The sequence below is a fragment of the Acipenser ruthenus genome, chromosome 37 (assembly GCF_902713425.1).
Source record: "Acipenser ruthenus chromosome 37, fAciRut3.2 maternal haplotype, whole genome shotgun sequence".
NCBI classification, from domain to species: domain Eukaryota; kingdom Metazoa; phylum Chordata; class Actinopteri; order Acipenseriformes; family Acipenseridae; genus Acipenser; species Acipenser ruthenus.
In genome coordinates, this window is record NC_081225.1 from 8,553,279 (window position 1) to 8,579,172 (window position 25,894).

Below are 25,894 nucleotides of genomic sequence, written 5' to 3' on the forward strand. Positions count from 1 at the left end.
GGTCACGAAATTTGATTCACAAATGTCTGGCAGAGGAAAAGAGAGATTGACACCTAACAAGCCTGATAAATTACCGGAACAAATTAGGGGAGAAATAAGTGACTTGTATGTTTAGATGTGAAATAGCGCAGTTGTCAAAGATCTGGGCTGAACTCTGAAGTTAGAACAAAGCTACATGTCAGATGTGCAGAAGGCAAACAGATTATTTAAATCTTTCAACAATACAGACCTGTCTACTGGTCTGGGAGAAATAACTCCACTTCAAACTTCAGAGCGCTCAAGTAGAATAGGAAAGATAACTCCACTCATAACAGCCGGCCAGTCAAATATACTTATGTATTTAAAAACATATCCTTCTTTTGATTTATTTTTCAGTATCAGGCACTGAAGCTATGTCACTGAAAAGTTATGAGTTAAAAATGGTTTTCTAGTAAAAACCTGCTGATGGAAAAGGAAATTTAAATAAATAAATACAAGCAGTTAAATACATACACTGCCTGGACGCTTAGAGTAGGACCTACTGATAACACGTTGGGCCACCGTCTGCCCTGATCACAGCCTTCACGTGATGTGGAAGGTTTCTCAAGGGATTCGTTCAGTCATCACCATTTCACAAGACAGCCGTTTGGTCCTCCCAAACATGCTCAATTGGATTAAGCCCGGGGGGTTGTGTTGCCATGGAAGATGTCTGCCCCTCAAATCATTCACAATTATGGCGCAGAGGATGGGTGCAATACCATTTTGAAAACAGCCATCGCCATCAGGATACACAGCATTGTTGGGCTGGATATTGTTGGGTGGCATTCGTTCAGAGTAATCAAGGGACCGAATATATATCAGGAGAGCATGCCCCACACCAGGGCGATGCCAAATCCAATCAGGTAGACAGATCTGAATAAAGTGAACAGGCAATATCTTAGTTGCAGCATGAACATACTTTACTTTTTTTATTTTACTCTTTAAACAAGTAGTCTTTGTGTGTTGCCAGCACTGTCTGCACTTACTCAGCCTACTGAATCTTGAAAACTCTTCCAATCAGTTACCTCAGCTGCTGATCTCATTGCAAGCATAATATTGGCTTAATTTACAAACCTGTTGGGAGTCCCTCCAAAATTAACCTCATTAGAAAATGTTAAGTTGCCAATTGCATTAACATTTTCAGCCCTTTAAGCACAGTGGCAGTACACCTGCAGAAATCATGATGTGATTCATTAGCTCTTACTTTGCATGTGTGATGAATTGATTCAATTTCATTTTGCTAATTAAACTTCCGCACACCAAAAGTTTTATTTTATCAATTAAAACCCATTTTCACATTCATACGTTCTCTGCATACATCTGTATTTTTCGATCATGGTATGATTGTGTAAACCTATTTTTCTATTTAAAACCTACAGGCTAAGATTACATTTATAACACTTCAGCAATCTCTACTGGGACCAAGAATTAAAACGATTTTGGACAGTTTTTGGTAAGTGCGTGCTGAAAGGTGTCTAGGGATGTTAATCTGCCAGTTAGTGCAGTGGTAAGTAAAGGATCATGGTGATGAATGTGTTGTTCAAGTTCATCTCAAAATGCTCAATTGGATTGCAAGATTATCAGAGAAGATCAGGAAATGTGCAGAGTCAGGACACAAACCTTGGTGGCTTGGTGGTCCAGTGGTTAAAGAAAAATGCTTGCTACCAGGAGGTTCCCGGTTCAAATCCTGGCTAAGCCACTGACTGACTGTGTGTGACCCTAAGCAAGTCACTTAACGTCCTTGTGCTCTGTCCTTAGGAAGAGACGTAAAATCGAGGTACTATTGTATGACTCTGCTGAGTTGTTGATAGTTCACCCCCTAGTCTCTATAAGTCGCTTTGGATAAAATTGTCTACTAAATTATTAATAATAATAATAATAATAATAATAATAATAATAATAATAATAATAATAATAATAAGCCTGTGTGTGCTCCTCTGACTGTAAGACTCGCCCTGCAAACATTGTGGCTATGCCCTTACCAGGAGAGACAGTAGGGTTCCCACTAGAATACAGACATTGTTCACTAAAGATACCCAGGTGATGAGTAAATTCAAATTTGTCCCTGCAGATTAAAGTAATAACAATGATGGATGCAATAAACAAATGTGGGTTCAAAGAGGGTTTTGTTGCAGATTCAAACAAAACTGCATGATCAGCTAATGTAAATTCATATTCAAAGTTACATTTATATTCTAGTTCATCTTTAACTTTCAGGGAAATATTAGATATTGACGTTTCAAAACAGTGGTGTTGTGTCCCATAGGGTTTTATATACAGTGCTGTGAAAAAGTATTTGCCCCGTCTGATTTTCTGCATTTTTGCACATTTTTCACATTGTATTTGGTCAGATTTTTTTGTGGGTTGTAGTATATATAGAGGGAGTCTGAGAGAAAAAAAGACACCAAAGTTTGGTGCTTCTTTCATTTGTTTGGTGTGCAAGGTAATCAAACATGCAATCTTCAGGTGTGAAAAAGTTATTGCCGCCGCCCCCCCCCCCCCCAGTTAACGCAACCCAATTAAAGGGATAACTAGGGTCAGCTGTTTGAGTACTTTGGTTAACAACCAGGCCTGATTTGGGCCAGCCCTGCCCAATATAAATCTGACTAGCCCACTGCTTTTTTAATCTAAATATTTTCAACGTGTTACATTATAGATAACTACCTATAAAACGAGTACAACTACAGTATGTTCTATACTAGCACTATTTGCCCCAGCTGGGTTTAATGTAGTTTTAATTCCCCACTTAGCTTTCTGGGAACAAGTCCTCCAATCTGGTTTCCATTGTCTGCACTTATCACAGATTCAGACACACAGTGACTTGAGGGAACCTGGGAAGTGAAATTGGTTATATCACACATACAGATAATGGCCAGATATTCCAGAGTCATTCTGAACCAAACCTTAACCTTTTGGTGCCTACTGTATGCATTTATTATAGGGAGTAGTAGTTGTCATAGTAGTGGTAGTGTAACACAGTTGATACATACTATACACAAAGCTGTGGTATACCACAATTGATACATACTATACACAAATCTATGAAAGGTAAAGAGGTTGTGGAACAATGGATAACAGCTGCCATCTCTATCACACACTGTGGTGTATCTGGGCTTTACACCACACAAATACTAAAAAAAAAAGAGATTCAGCTATTTTGCATTAGCTATTATAAAACTGGGTTGTCAGACCATTGATATATGGGGTCTCTATACAATTTATCTAAACCCTGGCAGATCTAAATACTGTTGACATTAAAACCCTTAAAATATGAACCTTATTTAACATATTTTTAGTGACAATAAGCTACAGTTGCATGCACTTAATACTTATTCGACTTAATACCTTGGACCCTTTCCTAATTTAGTATTTAATGACTAATTGATTCAAGTGTAGGACCTTCCAAGTGTCTTTCCCACGTCTTGCTTCGATTGCGGTCACGTTGTTTCACAACTACCCTGTCATTGCAGTCATGAGTAGCAAGTAACGGTTAGGAAAGGGGAAGTGGGTGCCTGCTTCAAAGTTCTTTTCAAAATGTCAGCTCAAGTGCTTGAGATCAAGGTTTGGGATCTGACTATAAGTGAAATTGGTATATTGGGTAAGATTCCATTCAGTTTAAATTATTTCTTACGTTTAGTTTGCTCGGGGCCGGAGGTGCTTGGGTTGTGTTTTTCTGCTTGCACAGCAGGGTGTTCTTGAACATTCTGTTGAGTGCATCCCATGTTATCAGATCAGAGCAAAGACTAACGTGTAGTCTGTAGGGTTATTAAAGTATAAGTTTGTCTTTTCTATATGCGCCCCTATGTTGATAAGTATGTAACCATTGGAGGAGCCTGGGGTGTAGGCTGTGTGCTAGTGACTATACATATCAAATGAAAAGGGGACTCCTTTGTAATTCTCTGTACCATGCAGTTTACCCAGCATGCTATGCTAAATGTGCTGTAATACCATGAAGACTTCTGCTTGAATAAAAACTACTCTACTGAAACACAATTAACGTAAGACTTTGTGAAGCATCTTACACAAAGGTAAAACACCTACACTGTCCGCTAAAGGAAGAGGGATTTAAAAAAAACAGGACAGGTGCTCTGGCTTTTCTGTTCCGTACCACATCATGGATCGTTACTGCTGTGTTACCTGTTTGACAATGTGGGCAATAATCCTGATGCTATCTGAGCACTAGAATGGACATTTTGAAAAGCGCTTTGAAACAGACTTTAAAGTTCTAAGTGTAAAAAGTTGTCTGGATGTTAACAAGAAATGACAGGTATTTAAAGTTGTAGCAACAAGTAGGGGCGTGTAATGCTAGATTTTTCAGAACCCCACTACTTATTCCTTTAAGAGGTTGTAGCTAATACAATGATTTCACAATTATTTCACATCCCTCTGTGTCGTACACTTCCTTGGTCTTTTCACCTGAGCTGTGTCTGACGTCAAAGGATCTTACTGGCTGCAAAGCATGGCAGTCATTAGGGAAAGCAGCTGATTGGTTACTGGCAGGAAAGGGGAGGGGACACGATTACTCTCCAGATGAAATGACCAGGAAGTGTGTAAGCTGTTTTCAAAGCAAGAACTTCAAACATGGATTTGTTTAACCTAGAATAATACCAGACAGCATGTTTTAAAATGATTGCTAAAACAAAAAAAAACTTCCAAAACTCACATCTGAGCCCTATTCAGTGAATGGATGTGCATGGCGTGGAAAATGTATGGAATTAGTTAGTCAGCTACAATAACTTTAATTGTACGACGCTTTACAAAATCAGTCTGTAAATGAAAAGAATAACAATTACACAATTGTGCCCAACGCAGATGGGATTATATGAGCTACTAGACATCTTTAACACTAGAAAACTTCTGGGTTCCTGTTTCCTCTGATTCTTCAAAGTCACAACAATAGACACGCTTCTATGTTGTGAGAGAGCACACTGCTTACAGTTACAACAGGACCACAGCGCCACCTACCTTACACCTAGAACTATCATGCCCAAAATGAATAGGCATCCGGAGCACGAAAAAAGCATTTGCTCAGCATTTGAGTTATAATGCTCGCCAAACATTAAATGGTTCTCCATCCTTATGTCTCACTTTACATTTTTCCATAAATCTAGAGAAAAAAAAACAACCTATCCAGTTGTTAAAACACTGTGTAGTATGTTTTCGGAATTGGGTGTACATGTGGAGGTGTGTCTCTGTCTGTTGTAATAAATCTCTTCCTATCAGCTGATCAATTAATACTGATATCAACATAAGACTTGCCTTTTGACTACAGAGCTTTCTCTGGTAAGACCTGTCTTTTAACCCTATGATATGTGGTTCATGTCCAGCTCTTGTCTTTCTATTCAATTCAATAATGCCAATTCATTACATTGTGCATCTGTATGGATATATATGATGGTGCATATAGATATGTTGGTCTATGCTATTCTGTACTTTGCTGTTGATATATGTAATATATATAGTTTTTGCTGTTCTGTACTTGCTGTTGATATACATCATGGCCATCAACCTTTTCACCATACTAATAGCTCTAATCTTTCATTTCCAGCTGTGGCGGGGATGTATTTTACTGACATGCTTGTTAATATGGTATTTTTTCTCTGTTTTGCAACCCCTAGGGACCGTTTTAGTAATGAGCAGGTAAATTATTGCTCTGAGCAATAATTCCTTGATAGTTTTACTTTGTTAAAATAGTTTTGTGTCTTTTGAAAATGTCCCTGCACCTTTGCAGTTGTAAGCCCCCTACTTTTTCTTTTCTTTTCATTTGTTTTTTATTGTGAGCTGTCATCCTGTGAATGGCTGTATAAATAAATCTCTGCCCTCATGCACAAAGCAGTTTAAACAGAATGTGGTCTGTTTTTATCAGTGCGCACCTTGAATAATAAAATAAAAGTTAAAAAAAGATTTTTAAAAAGCGTTGAGAATGGTCCGCATGTTACAAAGCTTCCAGATCATAAATTATGTATTTCTGTCAGCTGAAGTCATGAGTAATTGCCGTCCCCTTAATGGGAAGCAGATTTTTTTTCTTCTTTCTACTTTTGACAGCATTCCGAGCATTCAGAAACTTCAGAGCACACTAAAAACATGTGCTCTTGACTGTAAGTCAGCGGGTTGCCAAATTTCTCCCTGTGTCGACGAGATGACTGGATGTCAAATCCAACATATCAAAAAAGGTGAAAAAAGCACACTTGGTTCAGCTGTATTTTCAGTATAGGGGTGTAGGTTCCAAATATCCCAAACCCCAACATTATTTCCTCCACAAAATATATTGGGATGTATTCAACTGATCTAAACAATGGGTGATCTAAATAGCACCGCTGTTCTAATCATTCAAATGGTGTCCTTACTGGCGTTGTACATATGAGATGTTACAGACAGCAGTACACCAAATAGACTTGTATGTATTGTTAGATTTCTATAGCCTTGGCATACAAAGAGCACTGTTTTAAAGAATAAGTAGCTTCAGATACATTTTCTAATCTTTTTCCTGTCCCTTTACCTTTTATGATGTTTATGATCTCAGTGTTTCTTATTGAAAAATGTTGTGGGTTTATATACATATATATATATATGATTGAAGTTAAAATGAGGAATGGTTTGTAGCTGTATGTCACTCTTCATTAATATACTAATAATCATAGTAATCTTCTGTGTGATCAGAGATGACCGCTTCTGTTGTATTTGCAGATGAAATAGAAGATGCAACATCTGGAACAAAAAAAAACAGAAAATTAGAGCAAGTTCTTCACTTAAATACTGTACAATAATCCCATGATCTGTTTGGGAGTGCTTGTGAAATACAGTCAGCTGATATACACCACACCTGGTTTAAGACATTGCTAAAACTGCCTCTTTTTATCATTTAAAGTGTCCAACAATCATGGGCAAATGTTTCCTAGATTCTTCCACGGTGTAACCTTCTGTGCACTTTGCGTAATCAAAAACTTGTTGGTTTACCAGTTTGTTTACATGATCTAAGGACGTTTTAGCTTCACGCACCAACGCCTTCTCCCACCTTGAAACTTTCTGGCCACTGTGAATTAAACAGCCATCATTCGTCATGCATATCAATCTGCAGCAGCCAATGACTAGAATGAGTTTCAAAACAAATTTAAATTAGAACGGTGATTTTCTGAGATTGCTTTCAGCCATAGGGTCGACTCATTGCTGACTGACATCTGAGCCTGTTTTATGATTGATTACGTGTTTTTTTTTTTTTACTCATTTACTTATGTATTGTGTTTTACGTTGTTTGCTGTGGTGGTGTGAGCCTCTTGCCAGGTCGTCATTGTAACTGAGAATTTGTTCTTAAGTGACTCATCTGGATAAAGAAAAGTTTGAATTGATTGATCCTGTTTAAGCTCCGAGAAGCAAAAAAAAAACTTTTACCTTCCTCAAGGACTGCCAGCACAGCCGAGGCTGTTATCCAGCCCAGTCTGTTACGCGCAACACAACGGTAAGTGCCCGCGTCTTCTTTTGTAACTCTTTCGATCTGCAGCCAGCTTGACAGCTCGTACTTCATGGGACCGCCCCTGGACTAGAAACAAAAGTTTTTTTTTTTTTTTAACCAACCACAAGAGTTTGAATTCAACGTGAAATTCCTGTTTGTCTTACTGGACTAAAAATCAAACCTTCAAAACAACATATTATTATCTCTCATTGCTACAACAGCCTTTTCACAACTGTCCACACTGCGCAGCGTTGAATACCGTACTTGAGAACTGGACTCAAGACCACCTCAAGGGCTAGTCTCGAGTCCGGTTCTAAATTAGATCGCAGGAGGTAGTGTGGTTTATAAATGTGGACGCTGTAATACCAAACTACATTTTTTGTGTATCCTCCAATATACCACAATGCTTTGTGATATGTTTGGCGAAAGCAGGCACCTGAAGGACTTGCTATTAGTGTACACTCTGCACTGGGTATTAATTTTGATGCTTAAAAAAATGTAAAAAAATCTGTCAGGACATCTCTGTTATACTAGTGGGGAAAATAACAAAAGCACAACGTTAAATTAGGCGACTGCAATTATGAGGACCAGAATTAGGTTCAGGCAAGATATGAAGGTAAAAACAAAGATTGTTTTGTAATTTACAGATTTTTCTGAGTTTAATTATGAAACAGCATCAGCTCAATTTGTTTAAAGGGACGTGACCTGATTAAAAATAAAACCGGAAGACATCAAGCCCTACTTGTGTGTTTGCATTAACTTTTTCCAAAATACTTGTTTTATTTTTATTTTTAGCAATATGGGGCATAACACATTATTTTAAAATACAATACAGTGCATGGTGGGATACTATCGTATTAATTCCCAGCAGCGCAACGAACCGTGGAAATGATTCATTTCCACGGTTCGTTGCGCTGCTGGGAATTGTAACTGAACTATTCTAATGGTGTGTGGACGCATTAAACCAGACTAAACATAAATCGGTACTTTAGTGTGGATGCTTTGTGCTGGATTAATTAGAACGTTATTGTTTATGGTTCGAGATTGGTTATGTAGGGTGGACAGGGCCTTAACTCTTGATCAGTGCTGCCAGATTAGCGTTTTTCCAGCCAAATTTGGTTTGTTTTGAAAGCATCTAGCGGGTAAATGTTGTCTTGGTGGTTTGGTTTGTTTTGGCTATTTTTATCATGCATGTTTTCTTTCTATTCTTTTTGATTATGAGGTGATCGCCATCGCAGAACTTCAATCACCACGATGCCCTGCATAGTGTATCAAGTCCTCCCCACGTCTTTCTGGAGCTCTGCATTCAATACAATTACGAATCACACACACGCTCGGGTTATTTGTTATTCGTGTCCAATTTAAAAACGGTATCAGTACAGATGTTTTTTAATTTATTTTTAAAGACAACCTGTTTTGAATTTATCTGCCGACAGTTCTGGTCAAATTAATTTTACACTACATTGTGAATATCTTTTTTTTGTTCCTGGACCTGTCGCATTTGATCAGATAAAAAAACAGCGGTTGTGGTACTGTAAATTGTGAGAAAAAAAAACAAGCAAAGCACATACATAAATAGTTTATAACATTACTTACCAGTGTTTTTTTTTTTAAAATATTTTAAATAAATATGTAGCACTTATTTACGCTTTTGTAATATATATTAAATCTTAAAAGCAAGGGCAGTCGTTCGTGCCAGACCCCGGGTCTCCGCACTGACCGATATATATTACAATTGCTGTAGAGTAGAGGTGTGTGTGACGACTCTTCTGTGGTGTTAATGGCCACCAAGTTTCTGTCTAAACTTATTGTCGCCACCTACTGTTCAGATTCGGCTGTTAAAACTGCTGTGGACACTTAACCTTTTAAAATCTCTGTCTGATAAATATTCTTGAATCTTCCAGTTTTCCCAATATATTTTGCAATACATCCAATAATACCATTTTTCTATTTTTCTTCCATCACCCATTTAAAAAAATAAATATTGCAAATATTGCAATCCCTTAATTCTTTCCACATATCTTCTCTCACCTTCCTAGATCAAACAGATTCAACCATCAGATGCTCCACTGTTTCCTTTACACTACATTCCATTCGTAACCCATTCTCATGCGCTCCAGTTCTATACAGGTGTTCCTTTAATGCCCTAAATCTCTTCTATCACCCTCCCCTCCATTTTTAATCGCCTGTAATCCCGATAAGGAATCTGAAAAGATGACAGCTCTATTCACCTTGACATTTACAATCCATTGCAATGCCAATATAATCCCTATCAGTTCTGCTGTCATAATTGACACATCACCTGTAATACGAACATGCTTTCCCACCTCAAATAATGCTATATAATAAGTTGCTGCATCCCTGCCATTACCTGTATTTTTTGACCCATCTGTAAACAACTTACAATAATCTTCCCAATCATTATTAACCCATCTCAATGCCCGTTTACAAAATTCACTTCTGTCCTTCGCCGTCTCTTTTTCTTTCAACAAGCATAAATTAAGCATAGGCGTTCTAAGACACCACGGACTAATATTAGAATATACTCTTTTTAATCTCAGCCTTCCTGTATTTTATGTACTTTCTGTTCAGCTCTGGTCTCCTCGCTACAAAAAGGATATTGCTGCTCTAGAAAGATTGCAAAGAAGAGTGACCAGAATTATTCCGGGTTTAAAAGGCATGTCATATGCAGACAGGTTTAAAGAATTGAATCTATTCACGCGGCGATCTGATTCAAGCATTCAAAATTCTAAAAGGTATTGACAATGTCGAGCCAAGGGACTTTTCTGACCTGAAAAAAGAAACAAGGACCAGGGGTCACAAGTGGAGATCAAATAAAGGGGCATTCAGAACAGAAAATAGAAGGCACTTTTTACATAGAGAATTGTGAGGGTCTGGAACCACTCCCCTGTAATGTTGTTGAAGCTGATACCCTGGGATCCTTCAAGAAGCTGCTTGATGAGATTCTGGGATCGATAAGCTACTAACAACCAAACGAGCAAGATGGGCCGAATGGTCTCCTCTCATCTGTAAACTTTCTTATGTTCTTATACAATATTTCAATTTTTCCTGATCCTCAATATCTTTTTGAGTGTGTGTGACTCATGACTCTGAAAAACATTTAAAATATACACTGGTATCAGAGACTCCCATACGGAGTGTACCATCAAAACTGGTATGTAGGGAAACAGACACTGATTTTTTTTGTTCCTAGTGCCTATTTGATGGAAATACTAATTTGATTTCCCGTGGAAAATAGATTGCTTCAGTGGTGGCAAGGCACCGAAATTAGACCGGTCGGGCACCATATAAACATTTTCATAACAAATTGGTAAAGATTATTAAGTTAATTCTAGAGACAAGGTCTGCCTATAGAAAAAAGTATCGGAACGATGTTCCGGTGTATTCCAGTGTTCCGGCGTGTTCAAGACAGACTGACAGGCATCTCCTTGTCTCCCCGGATTCTGATAGTCTCAGTAAAAACTCTAAAGCGTGATATGTGTATTGTCTGCCCCATTATATATATAATGGTCTAGGCCAGAGATTTTATATCTAACAACAAGATGGTCGACTATACATTATACAAATATAACTTGAAATGTAATACAATATTTACCAATATTTAACAAGGTGCAACCAACAAAACATGCTGTGTGGAATTTTAAAAAATTGCTTTTTAGATGGATTTTTAACTAATTTACAATGCACTTCTATGGAGATCCCATAACTCCCCTCGCGAACAAGGATCGAAAGCACCAATGGAATACGGAAAATCTGTTTATACTTCCAAAGATACTTTTGTGTACCTGCACAGAGATGTGAGGATCATCGCCAGGGAGACTGCTGTCGTCGCCATCCTTTCTCCATTCTATCACGGCCATGGGAAACGCAAAGACTTCACACAGGAAGATGATGTCACTGCCTGTCACGTTCACATGGTCCTGGGGTGGATGCTCTATACGGGGCACTTTAGAAACAGGAGTTGGGAAGAAAAGAAGAAAAAAATACAGCAGTTTGGTTAATTTCTTACGCACCGGACTGAGTTCAAAGTAAATGTCCCATTTTTTTTCCAATGTTTCTGAAAGGGGCTGGATTGACAGTACTAATGATCCTAGTTATCTCTGCCAAGTTGCCTAGCTACCAAGTTTCCTTAAACTGACCCCACCATATGCTTGGAAGGAAGATTAATGATCTGCAGATTGCACTAAGCTTAATTGACTTGATAATCACTGTTTTAAATAAGCCAGCAAGTTTCCCAGCAATATGATTGAGTCAGATAGCAATACACATAATTGGAAACACCTGCAGCATCCTGCACACACTTTTCGGACATAGATAATTACAGATTCAGGTATTCTGTAATGCATACAAATTGCACTTCCATGTTTGACACACTAAAGGCATTGCATGTGCTTGGATGGTAGGTGCTTCCGAATCAACGCCACTGTGTGCCATTCTGTGAGCCACATGGTCCCTGAAGAAACTAGAGGCGGTAATCATTGAGGAATGTATACCTCCAGAATAACATCCTATCATCAATGCTGTTTCTATTGTTTTTATCCAGCTCCTTTGAATGTTTATTTATGTCCAAACATTTCAAATGAAATCTGTTGTGGTCACCAGAAATATATTCTGGCACATCTGAATCATTGTAGGAGGCTGTGTGGTCCAGTGGTTAAAGAAAAGGGCTTGTAACCAGGAGGTCTCCCGTTCAAATCCCACCTCAGCCACTGACTCATTGTGTGATCCTGAGCAAGTCACTTAACATCCTTGTGCTCCGTCTTTCGGGTGAGACGTAATTGTAAGTGACTCTGCAGCTGATGCATAGTTCACCCACCCTAGTCTCTGTAAGTCGCCTTGGATAAAGGCGTCTGCTAAATAAACAAATAATAAAAATTGTTACATTGTTACAGTTCAGTGTCCAGAAAGCTTAAAGTAAAGAGAAAGTATATCTGCTGCTAAAACTACCTTAGGTAATTCAAACAAACTGGTAAAACGACAAAGCCTGATTTCTCAGTGTATGCTAAACTATGATAGAATGCACTAAACACTCACCCATTCATCATATTGTATGATGTGGTCGTTTTAAGTTAGAACACATAAAAGATCCTTGTCTGTCTGTTATACCTATCATTTTGGATAAAATGTTTTTGAAGTTATGCATTAAAAATAAAACATACATTCTGCGTACGCACTGACATGTTTCATACAGTAAATATGAAACGTACGTATTATCATTTTATATAATACCTATCGTTCCTGTAATCCAAGCTGCAGTCCCCCGTGGACGCTGTAATGATTCAGTCTGGATCAGTTCTGATAAGATACATCAGACACATGAGAAAAGGGCCCTTGCTGGACACAGGCAGTGGTAAGCTCGCAGGAAATGACCAAGCAGCATTGCAGAGCTGCAGCGTATAACCTGACACAGACTGAGGTTTGTTTTATTACTTTGGTCAGCAACAGGAAATGTCTGCCTGCCTGGACTGTGTTATGTAAGTGCTGAGCGGATGTATACTGCAGAACACATTGGGCCCCCACTTTAATGGTCTTAACGGTTTACATCATTAAAATGAAAGCCTTGCAGGTGTTTTGCAAAGTGACACTAGGGACCGACTCTTATGCACTATGTAGTGGGTGTTGTTTTTCAAAACCATGGTAGGATACAGAAAGGACCTCATTAGATTATGTAAATGGTGATGCAGTATTTCCTTTCTACGGTAATTCTTTTTACTCAAATTATCCACATGTTTAGTTGATGTGCAAATGTACAGCTATGGCCAAAATTTTTGCATCATCCTATAGAATTATATAAAAGCTGAATGAAACCTGCTGAGTAATGTTAATATATTAAATGGCATACTGCTTTGCAGTTTTCCATATACATAACAGAAAATGTAAGAATGTGACATTTCGAAATCTAACATGAAATACCGTACTACTGTTATGGCTTCTGGTAGACTTTTCCGATATCATTCTGTAGTTTCTTTGATTATATGATGTTTAATAAAAGAGCACATTTTTTCACAGAAACTTCTAAAACAATTGTGAAGAAGAAAAAAATGATTGGTTAGGCATTAAAAATGACAACAACAAGAAATGCAATTACCAGCAAGTTTGGGGAGTTATGATAATATACCAAACAGTTTCTGTAATTCATCCTACTTATATAGAGAATTAACTTGAATTAATTAATGGAATTGCCATTTGTTTATATGTATGGAATAGCCTGTGAAAGAATTCAGAACCACCTTTTATTAATTAGAAATAAAAAAATGAGTGAACCAATAGTACAGCACTTCACCAGTCAAGGACATGACATAAATGATGTAAAGTATGTAGTATTAGAACAAATTAGACAATGTGACATACAGAAGAATAAAAGAAAGTAAATGGATAAATAGACTGAACACGATTATGCCAGCAGAAAACAATGAACTAATTAACTTCAATAAATATATAACATTTAAATAAATAAAAAAACAAAATTCATTCAAAAGTTGTGCGTGCTGATGCGCTGGGGAGGCCAAATCAAGGCTGATCCTCAGAGCCAGCATTGCATGATAATATAAATATAAGTTTATATAAAGTAATGTTAATTAGAATTAATACAGACTTAAAGATATAAGTAAAAATGATGTCGCAATATATAGAACACCATTACATCATGTATGAATAAATCATGGATTTGAATATAAACAATAACAAGCAGTTGTCATGCCGTCAAAAACCTATAAATACCTCCAACATTTTGATTCAAACACAGGCTCCCTTGAGAAAGATATGTACAAGCATCCAACAGTATGAAGGGGAATTGGATTGGATTTGTTTGCAGTACATGTAATCTTGCCCCAAGGTTTATTATATATGTTTTCTTTATCATTTAGTGAATAGTTCATCTTTTTCATAACAGATGGTGTGTGACTGTGTATTGTTGCTGTCTTCCAGGACCCCCTGAATTGCAATTGAATTCAGAGACTGAGTGTTTTGAATCAGAAGTAAATACCTGCACATCCTGTTAGAGATTCCAACGCCAGATGGAATCAATTAGTGACACTAATTCAAATCTGGGCAAAACTTAAGCACATATGTTTTTAGTTGTGAAATACTCCAGTCCAGTGACACAATAATGCACATGCTAATCTATACCATCATGCTTGACAATAACATTAATTAATTATTACATTTTTTTTTTTCTAAAATAAATACATACATAACTGATTGAGCTTTTTGCAACAACAACAACAATCTAGACACTAGGACTGTTGAAAATAAGTGATGTTGTCTTTGTTGTATAAATGTTTTTTTTTTCACTTTGGATGAGATGCATCAACTTTTTTTGCAAATGTTTAAATTATTATTATATGTTGATTTGGCGAACGCCTTTCTCCAAGGCGACTTGCAGAGACTAGGGTGTGTGAACTATGCATCAGCTGCAGAGTCACTTACAATTACATCTCACCCGAAAGACGGAGCACAAGGAGGTTAAGTGACTTGCTCAGGGTCACACAATGAGTCAGTGGCTGAGGTGGGATTTGAACCGGGGACCTCCTGATTACAAGTCCTTTTCTTTAACCACTGGACCGTACAGCATTATTATTATTATTATTATTATTATTATTATTATTATTATTATTATTATTATTATTATTATTATTATTATTATTATTATTATTTAGTTTGCAGTGGTGTCTATAACATGTATTTAAACAGTACCGCTTACCTGTGAAACATGGCCCGGTGCGTACAACGCTCGTCTGCCCGAGTGCCGCTTCTTTAAATTTACAGAAGTTCTCGTAGGTCCTGCCATCTGACCCGCACACCGCCTCCTGAGATACACACACACACTGCGGCTCGGGCACCTCCCCGTGCTCCAGGACCGAGATGTCCATCCTGCACTCGAGGTTGTCCCCGCAAAGGCCGTAAAAACTATTGGTGCTGTCCAAATCACACGGCTGAGCCTCGATATTACCGCACTCCATGCAACAACCACAGCGGTCCAATACGAGCCCAGCCCTGCAGTCTACAGCTGCTGGGCAAAGCTCCAGGGTACACGGGTGGCAATCTGTGGCATCATCTTGTTCAGCACCGACTACAGCAAAGCCATCGCCCTGTCCGGGGTTAGGGAAACTGTCTCCGTGACAGATACAAACCAGAAAAAACAACAGTCTGCAATAAACCATTGTAGCCAACAGCCTGCTCTCTCTATGTTTCAGAATGAATTCCTCTGCTCATTCTCCGACGTTTCTTGCTCCAGGTATTCTCCTTCGCTTCATTTCATGCTGTTGTCTAAAGCAAGGTAACTTTAGAAAACTGAGAGAGACGCGCATGTGAGAAATGCCAGAAGGGGTCTTCCAATCATACCGTGCTGTAGACAGTAGTGAAGCTAATCCCACACAGATCAGGCTTCAGGTCCTTTGAAACCGCCGCTTTCCCAGGTAGTGCATCTTGAGTTGATAAATGCTGGTATGTTTTAATAGACAAAATGATTGAGAACAGCCCTCGTTGGTATCCAGCTGCGGCTTCAGCATTTGCTTGCCTGTAGGGCCTCACGTTTAACTGTTTCAGCCGTCTCACAACTTGTGGTGCGGCCAGGTAAAGGCGGTGTAGATAATTTACCCCCAACTGCTGAGAGTTTTAGAAAGCTGTGATGCACATGTCTGTGTAGTCAGTTGTAAACATTTGTTCTTTTTTTCTGTAGGCTTATCTCTTGACTTGACAAACATCTTTCACTTTTAAGAGAATGCGAAATGGCCAAGCAACAAACAAACACTAACCAGTAATTCAAGAAGTGAAACAGATGGTTAGTAGAGGTGTAATAAAAGTAAATTGTAAAATCATTAAGTGTATAGTTTATTGCGAAAATATATTTATTATTATTATAGCGTTCATACCAGTATTTATTCAGTATAGTTTTAGACGGCTACATTATTATTATTATTATTATTATTATTATTATTATTATTATTATTATTATTATTATTATATTTTGCATATTTGTAAATCAAATCAATGCACGAGGGTAGGCTATATACAGATTTTAATTTACGGGGGGGGGGGGGGGGGGGGGGTTGATAATAACAACAGATTTTACATCTGTAAACGTGCGCAGTGTATTTCCCTTACAGCATTGCGCCACGAGGTGGCAGTAGTAGTTCAGGAATTGAACACTGTGGTCTCAAGTGGGATCAATTAATTGAATACAGTTTAATCCCTTAAATATTACCCAGTGTAAATAGTGACTCTGGCAGCAAATGGAATGGAGTTAATAGGACGGGAAGGGTCGTGGAAGATAGAATTATCTTACAAAACTTCACTCACACTTCTATAGCTACTTATAACACAATAGATGAAAGCACACTATATAATGTCCTTTTAGTTTTAATGACCATTTAACACATTTTAGACTATATATAAAATAATTGTAAGTGACTCTGCAGCTGATGCATAGTTCACACACCCTAGTCTCTGTAAGTCTGCTAAATAAACAAATAATAGGGGCTCTGGACTCTTGACCGGAGGGTCGTGGGTTCAATCCCAGGTGGGGGACACTGCTGCTGTACCCTTGAGCAAGGTACTTTACATAGATTGTTCCAGTAAAAACCCAACTGTATAAATGGGTAATTGTATGTAAAAAATAATGTGATATCTTGTAACAATTGTAAGTCGCCCTGGATAACTGCGTCTGCTAATAAATAATAATAATAATAATAATAATAATAATAATAATAATAATAATAATAATAATAATAATGTGACTCATCTGGCGCTCCATGAGTCACATGTATAAAATGCCTGCTCCAAGAACTATAGATGTGTCTAGAATGTACCATGCACGTCGTTTCATTTATGCTATGCTGTTAACACAGCATTTGGCATTCAACAGATCCATTGTTGTGAGGCCTGCTCTGTGTGTAAGGGCAATACTGGGCTTAAAATACACAGCTCAGCTTTAATGGCAATACAGCTGCATTAACACAGGGCGCATACATTTGTAAATAACAATACAAACAGACCTAGGCAACCCTTTTGAAGGTTACATGCACAGTACGGCGTAAAGCACACATTAGAACATGTTTTTTAATTGAAGTCTTGTAAATAAACCAAACGCAGTGCCTATAAACGTGTTTTCTGTTTAGATTACCGATATCATGCCTAATTACTTATCGGATACGGGGTTGCAATAAAGTAATACGTTACTTAAATTAGGAAAACATGTTATGAAAGTGAAGTTTTTCTTCCTGCTCTTTGCAGGGGTGTACTTTCACTTTAAGAATCGTGTAAACAAAGCCCCGCTGTTGGCTTTGGTGAGAAAGTAGTTGGATCTGCTATTCTGGAACAATACGCAGTTCCCGGTTCCTTTGACAACGATGGCGAACCAGACGCGGGAAATGCGTAAGTGTTGTATAGAATTCGGGCAATTACGCGCATGCTCTGTGTCTGGGGGAGTGAGGGGAGCATGAATGGAGCAAAATGGCGGATCATGTGCAGGTAACCCGGGTTTATGTTTTGGAATTACGAAAACAGATCTTTAACGATGCAATTAGTTCATTCAGGGTTTTTTTTTGAACGCAGGAGGATGTAATGCGAAAAATATTTCTTAGTGCATTCGGGAAACAGATATCCGGTGTCGTTTACATGTTTTGTTGTGGATGCGATTAGGATTACTACGGGAATGTTGACTTGTGGCCTGTCAAATCATGATCAGTGCATGTTTTCACTTGAGAGTGAGGGAATTCAAAGAAAGCAAAGTATTTCTAAATTAGTTCCAATGTTTAACACGGCTATGCTATTCTGATTGGGACGTTAAGCCAAGCGAGTTGTGCAGCCAGAGAAATCGATTCTGCAAGTAAACAACAGACATAGCCAGGTTTGGCCTGCTGGACATTTGGGGTATTCTCTCACTCTCTTTTTTTGTTTAAACTTTTCTACTTTTGGATAAAATAATACTGTACGGCTTTCAACTATTTCGTCTACGTTATTTAAAAAAAAAAGAAAAAATGCGCCGATGATGATGATGATGTGTGGATACGGCGCGTTTTAATTATCTCACTCAATTCAGTTTCGGTTCAGACTGAACTGTTGGAGAACTTGTGGTCTGTATCTCCCGCCATATACAGTACAGTATATAGGATATTACAAAACGTCCTTGCATCGTAATTAATGCAATGTTTATTTAGTTATTTATTTTAAGAAATTAAGTTTTTAACATGAGCATATTATTTCATATAGAAAAGTTACTCATATCGCTTGAGCCTAGTGATGCTGCTAGACTGTAGCACCTACTAGCGCTAGCTCTCTAGTAATAATGAACATTTAAATATTGGATTTAGGTATTCAAATAATAAAAATGATGCTATGCAAACATATGTAAGTGAAAGTATGGTGATCGAGATAATTGTTACACTACCACAGACAGGTGCTCAAACAGTGATCAAACACGATTGCGTAATAATAATATGGATTGTATGTTATTAGGTTCTTATATAGTTAAAAAAAACGGACAGCTATGCTTAGTACAATACGTTTTTATTTATTTATTTTTTTCGGAACTAAACGTCTAGTCTTGTTTGGATAAAAATAGGTGAGCAGTAAGATTCGAGAAGGCGTGGGTTGTGCTGGCGTCGTTCAGCGTTAGAGTGGATTGTATCACTACTGTACAACCGTCGCCTTCAATGTGTCATTATGAATATAAAAGCTCTTGAAATTTTATATTTTACAAAAATGAAACCAAAAAACCACCCCTAAATCTTAAACTTTAAGTTGTATTAAATGTTATAGTATAGGCTATATGTTAATGCTGTCAGAATTCAACACTTTGTTTAAGAGATTATTTATTTATTTATTTATTTATTTATTTTTATATATATATACACACACATATATATATATATATATATATATATATATATATATATATACACATATATATACACATTATATATATATATATATATATATATATATATATATATATATATATATATATATATATATACACATATATATGTAGTCTACATGAAGCAATTTTTATCCTCACCGTTAGCAAGACTGTAAGACAGCGAGTAAGGTCAAAGAGATCCCAGTTAAATAAGGACACAGCAAAATGATGTAAAAATTAAACATATATTCAGATATTTCCGTAGTGTTAATGCACATAAATATTATGCAGTCCAGCAGTTACACTGATATAAACTGAGTAGCAGTTAGGCTAATGCACTACCAAGAAAACCTTCACAAAAACAATAATATCACAGGGAGCAGTACAGTAAAACCTATTGTTTTGACTGCTCTTAGCTTGTCTATGTTGAAATGTATACCACTCAAGTCATTAAGACAAACCTTAGAAGTTATGTAAAGTGATTGGATTAGGTTCTTACCCTTAATGTATTTGTATTTTCTGTCATTAGTCATATGGATTGAAAATCAATTTCCCTTCCCTTATACATAAGGAGTAGTGGTTAGAGCTCTGGACACTTGACCGGAAGGTCGTGGGTTCAGTCCCAGGTGGGGGACATCACTGCTGTACCCTTGAGCAAGGTACTTTACCTAGATTGCTCCAGTAAAAACCCAACTGTATAAATGAGTAATGGTATGTAAAAATAATGTGGTATCTTTTAACAATTGTAAGTCGCCCTGGATAAGGGCGTCTGCTAAGAAATAAATAATAATAATAATAATACATACATACATACATACATACATACATGCGTCAGTAACCTTCCATTGATGTTATTGTTTCATTTTCAGTGCTTGCTTGGCAATACTCTGTAATAGAGTCCCCATTTCTCTCTGTGCTGGACAGAAAGTGCAGATGTAATATTTAACTCGGAACTGTGAAGGAAGCTGTGATGTTTGCATTCATTTGTCCCACACAATCATGAAAGACTTAGGCAAATTGATTACTATGTTGTGCATGCATTCAGGGCATTCCTCATGGGTAGATTGCGCTGTAAGGACCCTGCTTCCTCCCTCCTCTTAAAAAATTCATGCCCTTATAGCCCCTTTCACACTGGTTCTGGCTACCCAGGCCACAATCCTGCGTAGTGTGAAACAACATACCTGGGTCGTACCCGGGTCGCAGCGATCCACCTCAGGATGTGGGTCGACACGCTTTGACCCGGGTTGAGTGAGACAAAATGCACGACGGCCGTTCGTAATCCGATGAAATAGCAAACAGCCACGCCTGCGTGAAGGTTTCACTTCCGCAGGGAACATTTCTGTTTATTTTGTTTAGCCATATTTTTGTTGATTGAGGCACACTATGAGCTAGATTGCAGCAGGGATGAAGAAACATTTGCTCTAATCAATATTTTGGGCCGACGGTGCAATCCAGAGAAGCTTGGATGGAAGCATCCGTAACAAAATGCTTCCAGGGCATTGATACACGCATTGTGTACTTGCATCTGTCACCCAGGTCAACCCTGCTTTAACAAAAGCAGTGTGAAATCGCGTGGCCGACCCACATGACACCAGGTCCTGACCCGGGTCGAGCGTGCCAGTGTTTAAGGGGCTTATGTTGCTCTCTGTGAGTGAACTAGCTGCTGCTGTCAACAGCAGTAGAGCAGGTTATACTCCACACAAGGCTTCCAGCTTCAGCTCAGAAAGCAAAATATACATTTATTTCCATATGATTTTTATTTTTTACGGTACATATACAATGTTGTTTGACATGAGCAACTTAAGTACAACAACAACAAAAAATATTGGGCCAATTTTTTTGTTTATTTATTTACAATAAAAACAACATATTGATTTTATTATGGAATTGGATTAAGAGCTGCATTTTAGGAACTCGAGATTTAGGCTGGATTCCTGGAAAGTGGCAGTGTGTGGATACCAGATAAGTGTTATTTTAAAAGTGCATGGCATGACTTGCTGAAATTTAGCTTAGCAGCAGAAGTCCATTCCTTGCTGAAGCCGAGGAAACCAGGGTTACTATATACAGTACTTGCTATTTCTCATTTCAGTTAAGACTTTTAACAAAATAGTCCATCATCAAATCACTTAATTAGTAATATTAAATAATATGAATAATGCCACTTCATCAGTCTCATATTTATGTGAAAGAAACACACATGATATGAAACAGTAGTCCATTAAAATATGTATCGAGATATGTGTTGTGGTATTGCGTCGTTTAAGTTTTAAGTGTGCTGTACCCTCTGGGAGGGTTGCTGTTATAACTTTTGGCTTTTAAGTGTCAAAGTAAAGTTATAATATATGTCAGAATACTGAACACATGCACTTGTCATTGAAAGAGGCAATTTATTTAATTTCGTGGTTCTTTCTTTTTAAGCAGATAAGAGTGTTGGTTGATCGTAGCCTGCGTTGCTTCAGAGGACATGTGTCTCCATTACCTGAGCTAACAGATGCCCCCAAGGCTTGTTTAGACAGCATGTATTAGGAGGGTCCACTCGTAGACATCTTCCACGCTTCAGATTAATTCACTCGCTAGTATGGCATCGCTGCAACATTTTCAAGAACCCTAATCCTTTTTTTTTTTGTTTTCTCCCCAAAGACCTAACTTGAGTATTTTATAAGAATTGACATATATAATTGTAAACACCAACCGGATATCAGGGAGCCGCATTTGCTAAAATAGAGAGATTGCTTTTAAATTATTTGACAAACTGCTGTATTTTATTGCTTGGAAGATATTTCAGGAACTCTGTCATTTTAAAGAGCTACCAAATTGTGGTAAAATGCCCTGTCCTATAACAGAGGCAATGCCCTTATCTCACATGGGCAGCGCACTCTAGTAGTGCAGTTATCTCTGTGGTTTAAAAAGTGAGCCTGTTGCTGGTCTCCACCCTCTCTGGTTTGGAGTGCTATGTAGCACACACAGGTTCATATTCAGGTTAGCACAGTCCCCATTTAAGATAGAGCCGACAGGGTTGCTACGGGCTACTTTTAGAATTGTACAATGTCCTCTGCAGCATATCTGTCTGCTGTAGCACACAGTACTTATTGTATTAGGCCAGATGACCATTTTATGTGGTTGTGCTTTACTGTTTTTTGTAGCGTTAACACCACTATATCTTTCACAGAGAGGAGGTCAAATACTCTCATCCAGTGTATTAAAGTAGCATAGCAGTAACAGATGTGTTTTGTTAACTTAGATGTAGCTTCAAATGTCATGGTGGTTGCACTTATTCTGAGTGGTTCTGGGCTCTGTTGCTCCAATATCGTTATTCTTTAAATCTGTATTTAACTGCCTGGGACAGCCTTCCTTGTTCCATACTAATTATGTAACACTATGGCCCTTCCACGCTGCCAGACCCATCTCTCTCTCTCTCTCTCTCTCTCTCTCTCTCTCTCTCTCTCTCTCTCTCTCTCTCTCTCTCTGCTATATGTAATGTAATTACAATGACATTTGAAGCTACTTCATGAGAAGTTTTGCATACTGTAAGAATTTCTGAAATAAGACTCCCGTTGCTTCAGCAGTTTTATAAGTTTTGCGAAATCTAATTGTGAAGCCTGGCTTATTATTGATTTCTATTTTGTTTTGGTGCACGCTTCCATTTTCTTACTAAACGATTAGCTGGGCTCTGAAGCAAGTGAAAAGGGAGTGAAACTAAAATAACAACGTTGTTGCAGGAAAACCAGTTGAATTATTTTTCTGGGAAGACACTTGCTACAGTATATACTGTTAGAATTATTCTGTTCAGGGGGCGCCCGAGTGGTGCATCCAGTAAAGGTGCTCCACATGGAGTGCAGGATGCACTCTATAGTCTGGACGTCGCGAGTTCGAGTCCAGGCTATTCCACAGCCGACCGTGGACGGGAGCTCCTAGGGGGCGGTGCACAATTGGCCGAGTGTCGCCAGTGGGGAGGGAGGGTTAGGTCGGCCAGGGTGTCCTCGGCTCACCGCACACCAGCAACCCCTGTAGTCTGGCCGGGTGCCTGCGGGCTTGCCTGTAAGCTGCCCGAGAGCTGCGTTGTCCTCCGACGCTGTAGCTCTTGGGTGGCTGCATGGTGAGTCCGCAGTGTGAAAAAAAGCGGTCGACTGACGGCACACGCTTCAGAGGACAGTGTGTGTTTGTCTTCGCCCTCCCGAGTCAGCGCAGGGGTGGTAGCGGTGAGCTGAGCTTCAAATAATAATTGGCCATTCCAAATTGGGAGAAAATAATAAAAATAATTGGCAACGACTAAATTTATAAAAAAATATATATATATTATTCTGTTCCTCCCTGAAAATGTGCCTTGGACATTTGTATTTGATTTGCGTAGGGTCCCTCCTGTGTGTGTCCACAAGGCTGCTGATCTGTTTTAAGCACACGTTTGTTTTGCAGAGCCTAGCCCAGCTAGAGATCCTGTGCAAGCAACTTTACGAAACAACTGACTCAACTACACGACTGCAGGCAGAAAAGGCTCTGGTGGAGTTTACCAACAACCCCGACTGCCTCAGTAAATGCCAGCTACTGCTAGAAAGAGGAAGTGTAAGTTTACTTTCTGCCTCGGAAATTTCTCTTCTTTCTTTGTGGAAGCCTCTGGACACTGAAGTCCTCCTGTGGAAATCCACACTGTATCTATAGTCTTTACTATCTGAATTTTAGTATCTATCCATGGTATCCCCCCGATTATCCCTTATAGTTAATTCAATCCGGGTGGATTTCCTGGTTCTGTACAATGCTCTAAGTAATCTTAGCAGAACCCAGTTCCATATTTTATACACCAAAAAAATCAGCAATTTGATAATCTGTGGTTTAATGTCTGATTTTACAATGTTGCGTTTATCTACCAATTCCCATCAAGCTACTTTTCACCTCAGAACATTTCACTTTTATGCAGTGTTAATGTTTGCTTGAAGTTTAAAGTTTCCTGCCGCAGATTCTTCACAACATACAGCTATGGCCAAAAGTCTTGTGAAGTATGTTACTTCTATAGAGTGATGCAAAACTTTTGGCGATAGCTGTAGATGTGACAGGTAACTTGTGCTTTGGCTACTGTGTTCTCCCAAGACTCCGCTTACAGAAGTACTTGAGGTTCTCATTCACCATGAGGGGTGATGGTGATCAGCAAGTGGAGATTCTCAAGGTGGATCTGCACTGGAAGCGAGCTATGCGAACAAATTTTAAATCATCAAAAGCAAATATTTTAGCAGAAACTGTCACGTGACCCTGTCCTTATCCCTCTTGCTGTTTTCCCACCCAATCCCACACAAGACACAGGTGGCCCATTCACAACACCACTCACGCAGCATGTAGACTACAGAACAAGAAAGTGCAACACCACTCGCACAGCATATAGACTACAGAACAAGCAAGCAAAGCCAGCACACACCAAAGAGAGAGCAAAGTCGCCACACCCCCAGGAGAGAGAGAGGTCCTGCTGACGGGGGAAGAGGTAAAACATACACAACCACGCTCGCAATAGTACAACACAAAATACCCCCAGCGTCCACAAAACAGTACACAAACAACTATTTACATAACTTCCCCTTCTCGTCCTCCCTCTCCCACAGTCCCTACAGTCCATACTGAATTAAAGCTGTTGCAGGTGGTCTTATCCTGGAACTGGGGCAGGGATTGGGACAGGGATTAGGACTGACCCTGGGGCTGTGCCTGGAAATGGGGCTCAAGCTGTTCCTGGGTGTGGTTTTGCGAGTGGGTTGGGAACTGGCTTTGCTTCTGATTGGTCTGTTTCACGCTAGTCACTGTGACTGGTGGGAAAAACAGAACACACCCAATACATTCCAGTCACTTCTATGTTATTCGCTCGCATAGCTCTCTTCCAGTGTAGATCCACCTTCAGGCTTTGAATCCGACTATCCAATTCCTGCTCTCTCTTTTAAAACGAGGTGGGTGTGGTTGGCAAATATCTGAGATGTGGTTTTGTGTTGTGGTTCACACTACTGTATACTGAACAGTAGGTTGAGATCCTCAGATGCCAAAACGTGGATCTTGTAATTGCAAAATATATACCAGCTTTTTTATTTGTAATCCATGAAGCCCCAGTATCATAAGTTGTCTGCAGTGTGGTGATGATTTATTTATTGTTTTTTCTTGCAGTCATCTTACTCACAGCTGTTGGCAGCCACTTGTCTTTCCAAACTCATTTCACGCACAAGCAATCCTCTGCCCCTGGAACACCGCGTTGACATTCGTAAGTAAACAAAATAAATAATACATAATACATGCGTACTGTATATCCTTGCTATTGGGTGTTGAGTTTTTGTTGAAAGTTCCTTGGTTTAAACTGAACACATAATTGTATTGTATTTTACAGTTCCTTATTCCAGGGGAACTTTGTTTCGGAATATTATTGAAGTTTAAATGTGCTCTGTACTGATTGCACTTATCACAGCATTAATAAATCTGTCTGTAGGTTTACTTACAGAAGTTCTTCATGCAGCTATATCATTCAAATAATGTATTGAGTTCTGAAACCCAGGACCAGGTGCAGTGCTTGTGTTATTTTCAAG

General features: G+C 38.6%; 2 protein-coding genes across 8 annotated transcripts in view; one reads left to right on the plus strand and one right to left on the minus strand.

Annotated features, from left to right (window-relative positions):
* Positions 1–5,018: 5,018 nt before the first annotated feature.
* Positions 5,019–16,057, minus strand: kazald3 (Kazal-type serine peptidase inhibitor domain 3). The gene is made up of 4 exons (XM_033996606.3): positions 15,192–16,057; positions 11,275–11,435; positions 7,408–7,555; positions 5,019–6,726 (listed from the first exon to the last, which is right to left on the minus strand). Exons 1-4 carry the CDS (start codon positions 15,649–15,651, stop codon positions 6,647–6,649), a joined length of 849 nt encoding a protein of 282 aa, XP_033852497.3. The 5' UTR covers positions 15,652–16,057; the 3' UTR covers positions 5,019–6,646.
* A 1,812-nt stretch (positions 16,058–17,869) lies between these two features.
* LOC117962600 (exportin-7) overlaps positions 17,870–25,894 on the plus strand; it is a 33,935-nt gene continuing 25,910 nt past the window's right edge. For all 7 annotated transcript variants that reach the window (XM_059008748.1, XM_059008749.1, XM_059008750.1 and 4 more), the window contains exons 1-3: positions 17,870–17,959; positions 23,763–23,909; positions 25,482–25,575. In XM_059008748.1, the coding sequence (XP_058864731.1) occupies positions 17,942–17,959; positions 23,763–23,909; positions 25,482–25,575 (259 nt within the window). In that variant the 5' untranslated portion in view covers positions 17,870–17,941. The remainder of the gene's footprint in view (positions 17,960–23,762; positions 23,910–25,481; positions 25,576–25,894) is intronic.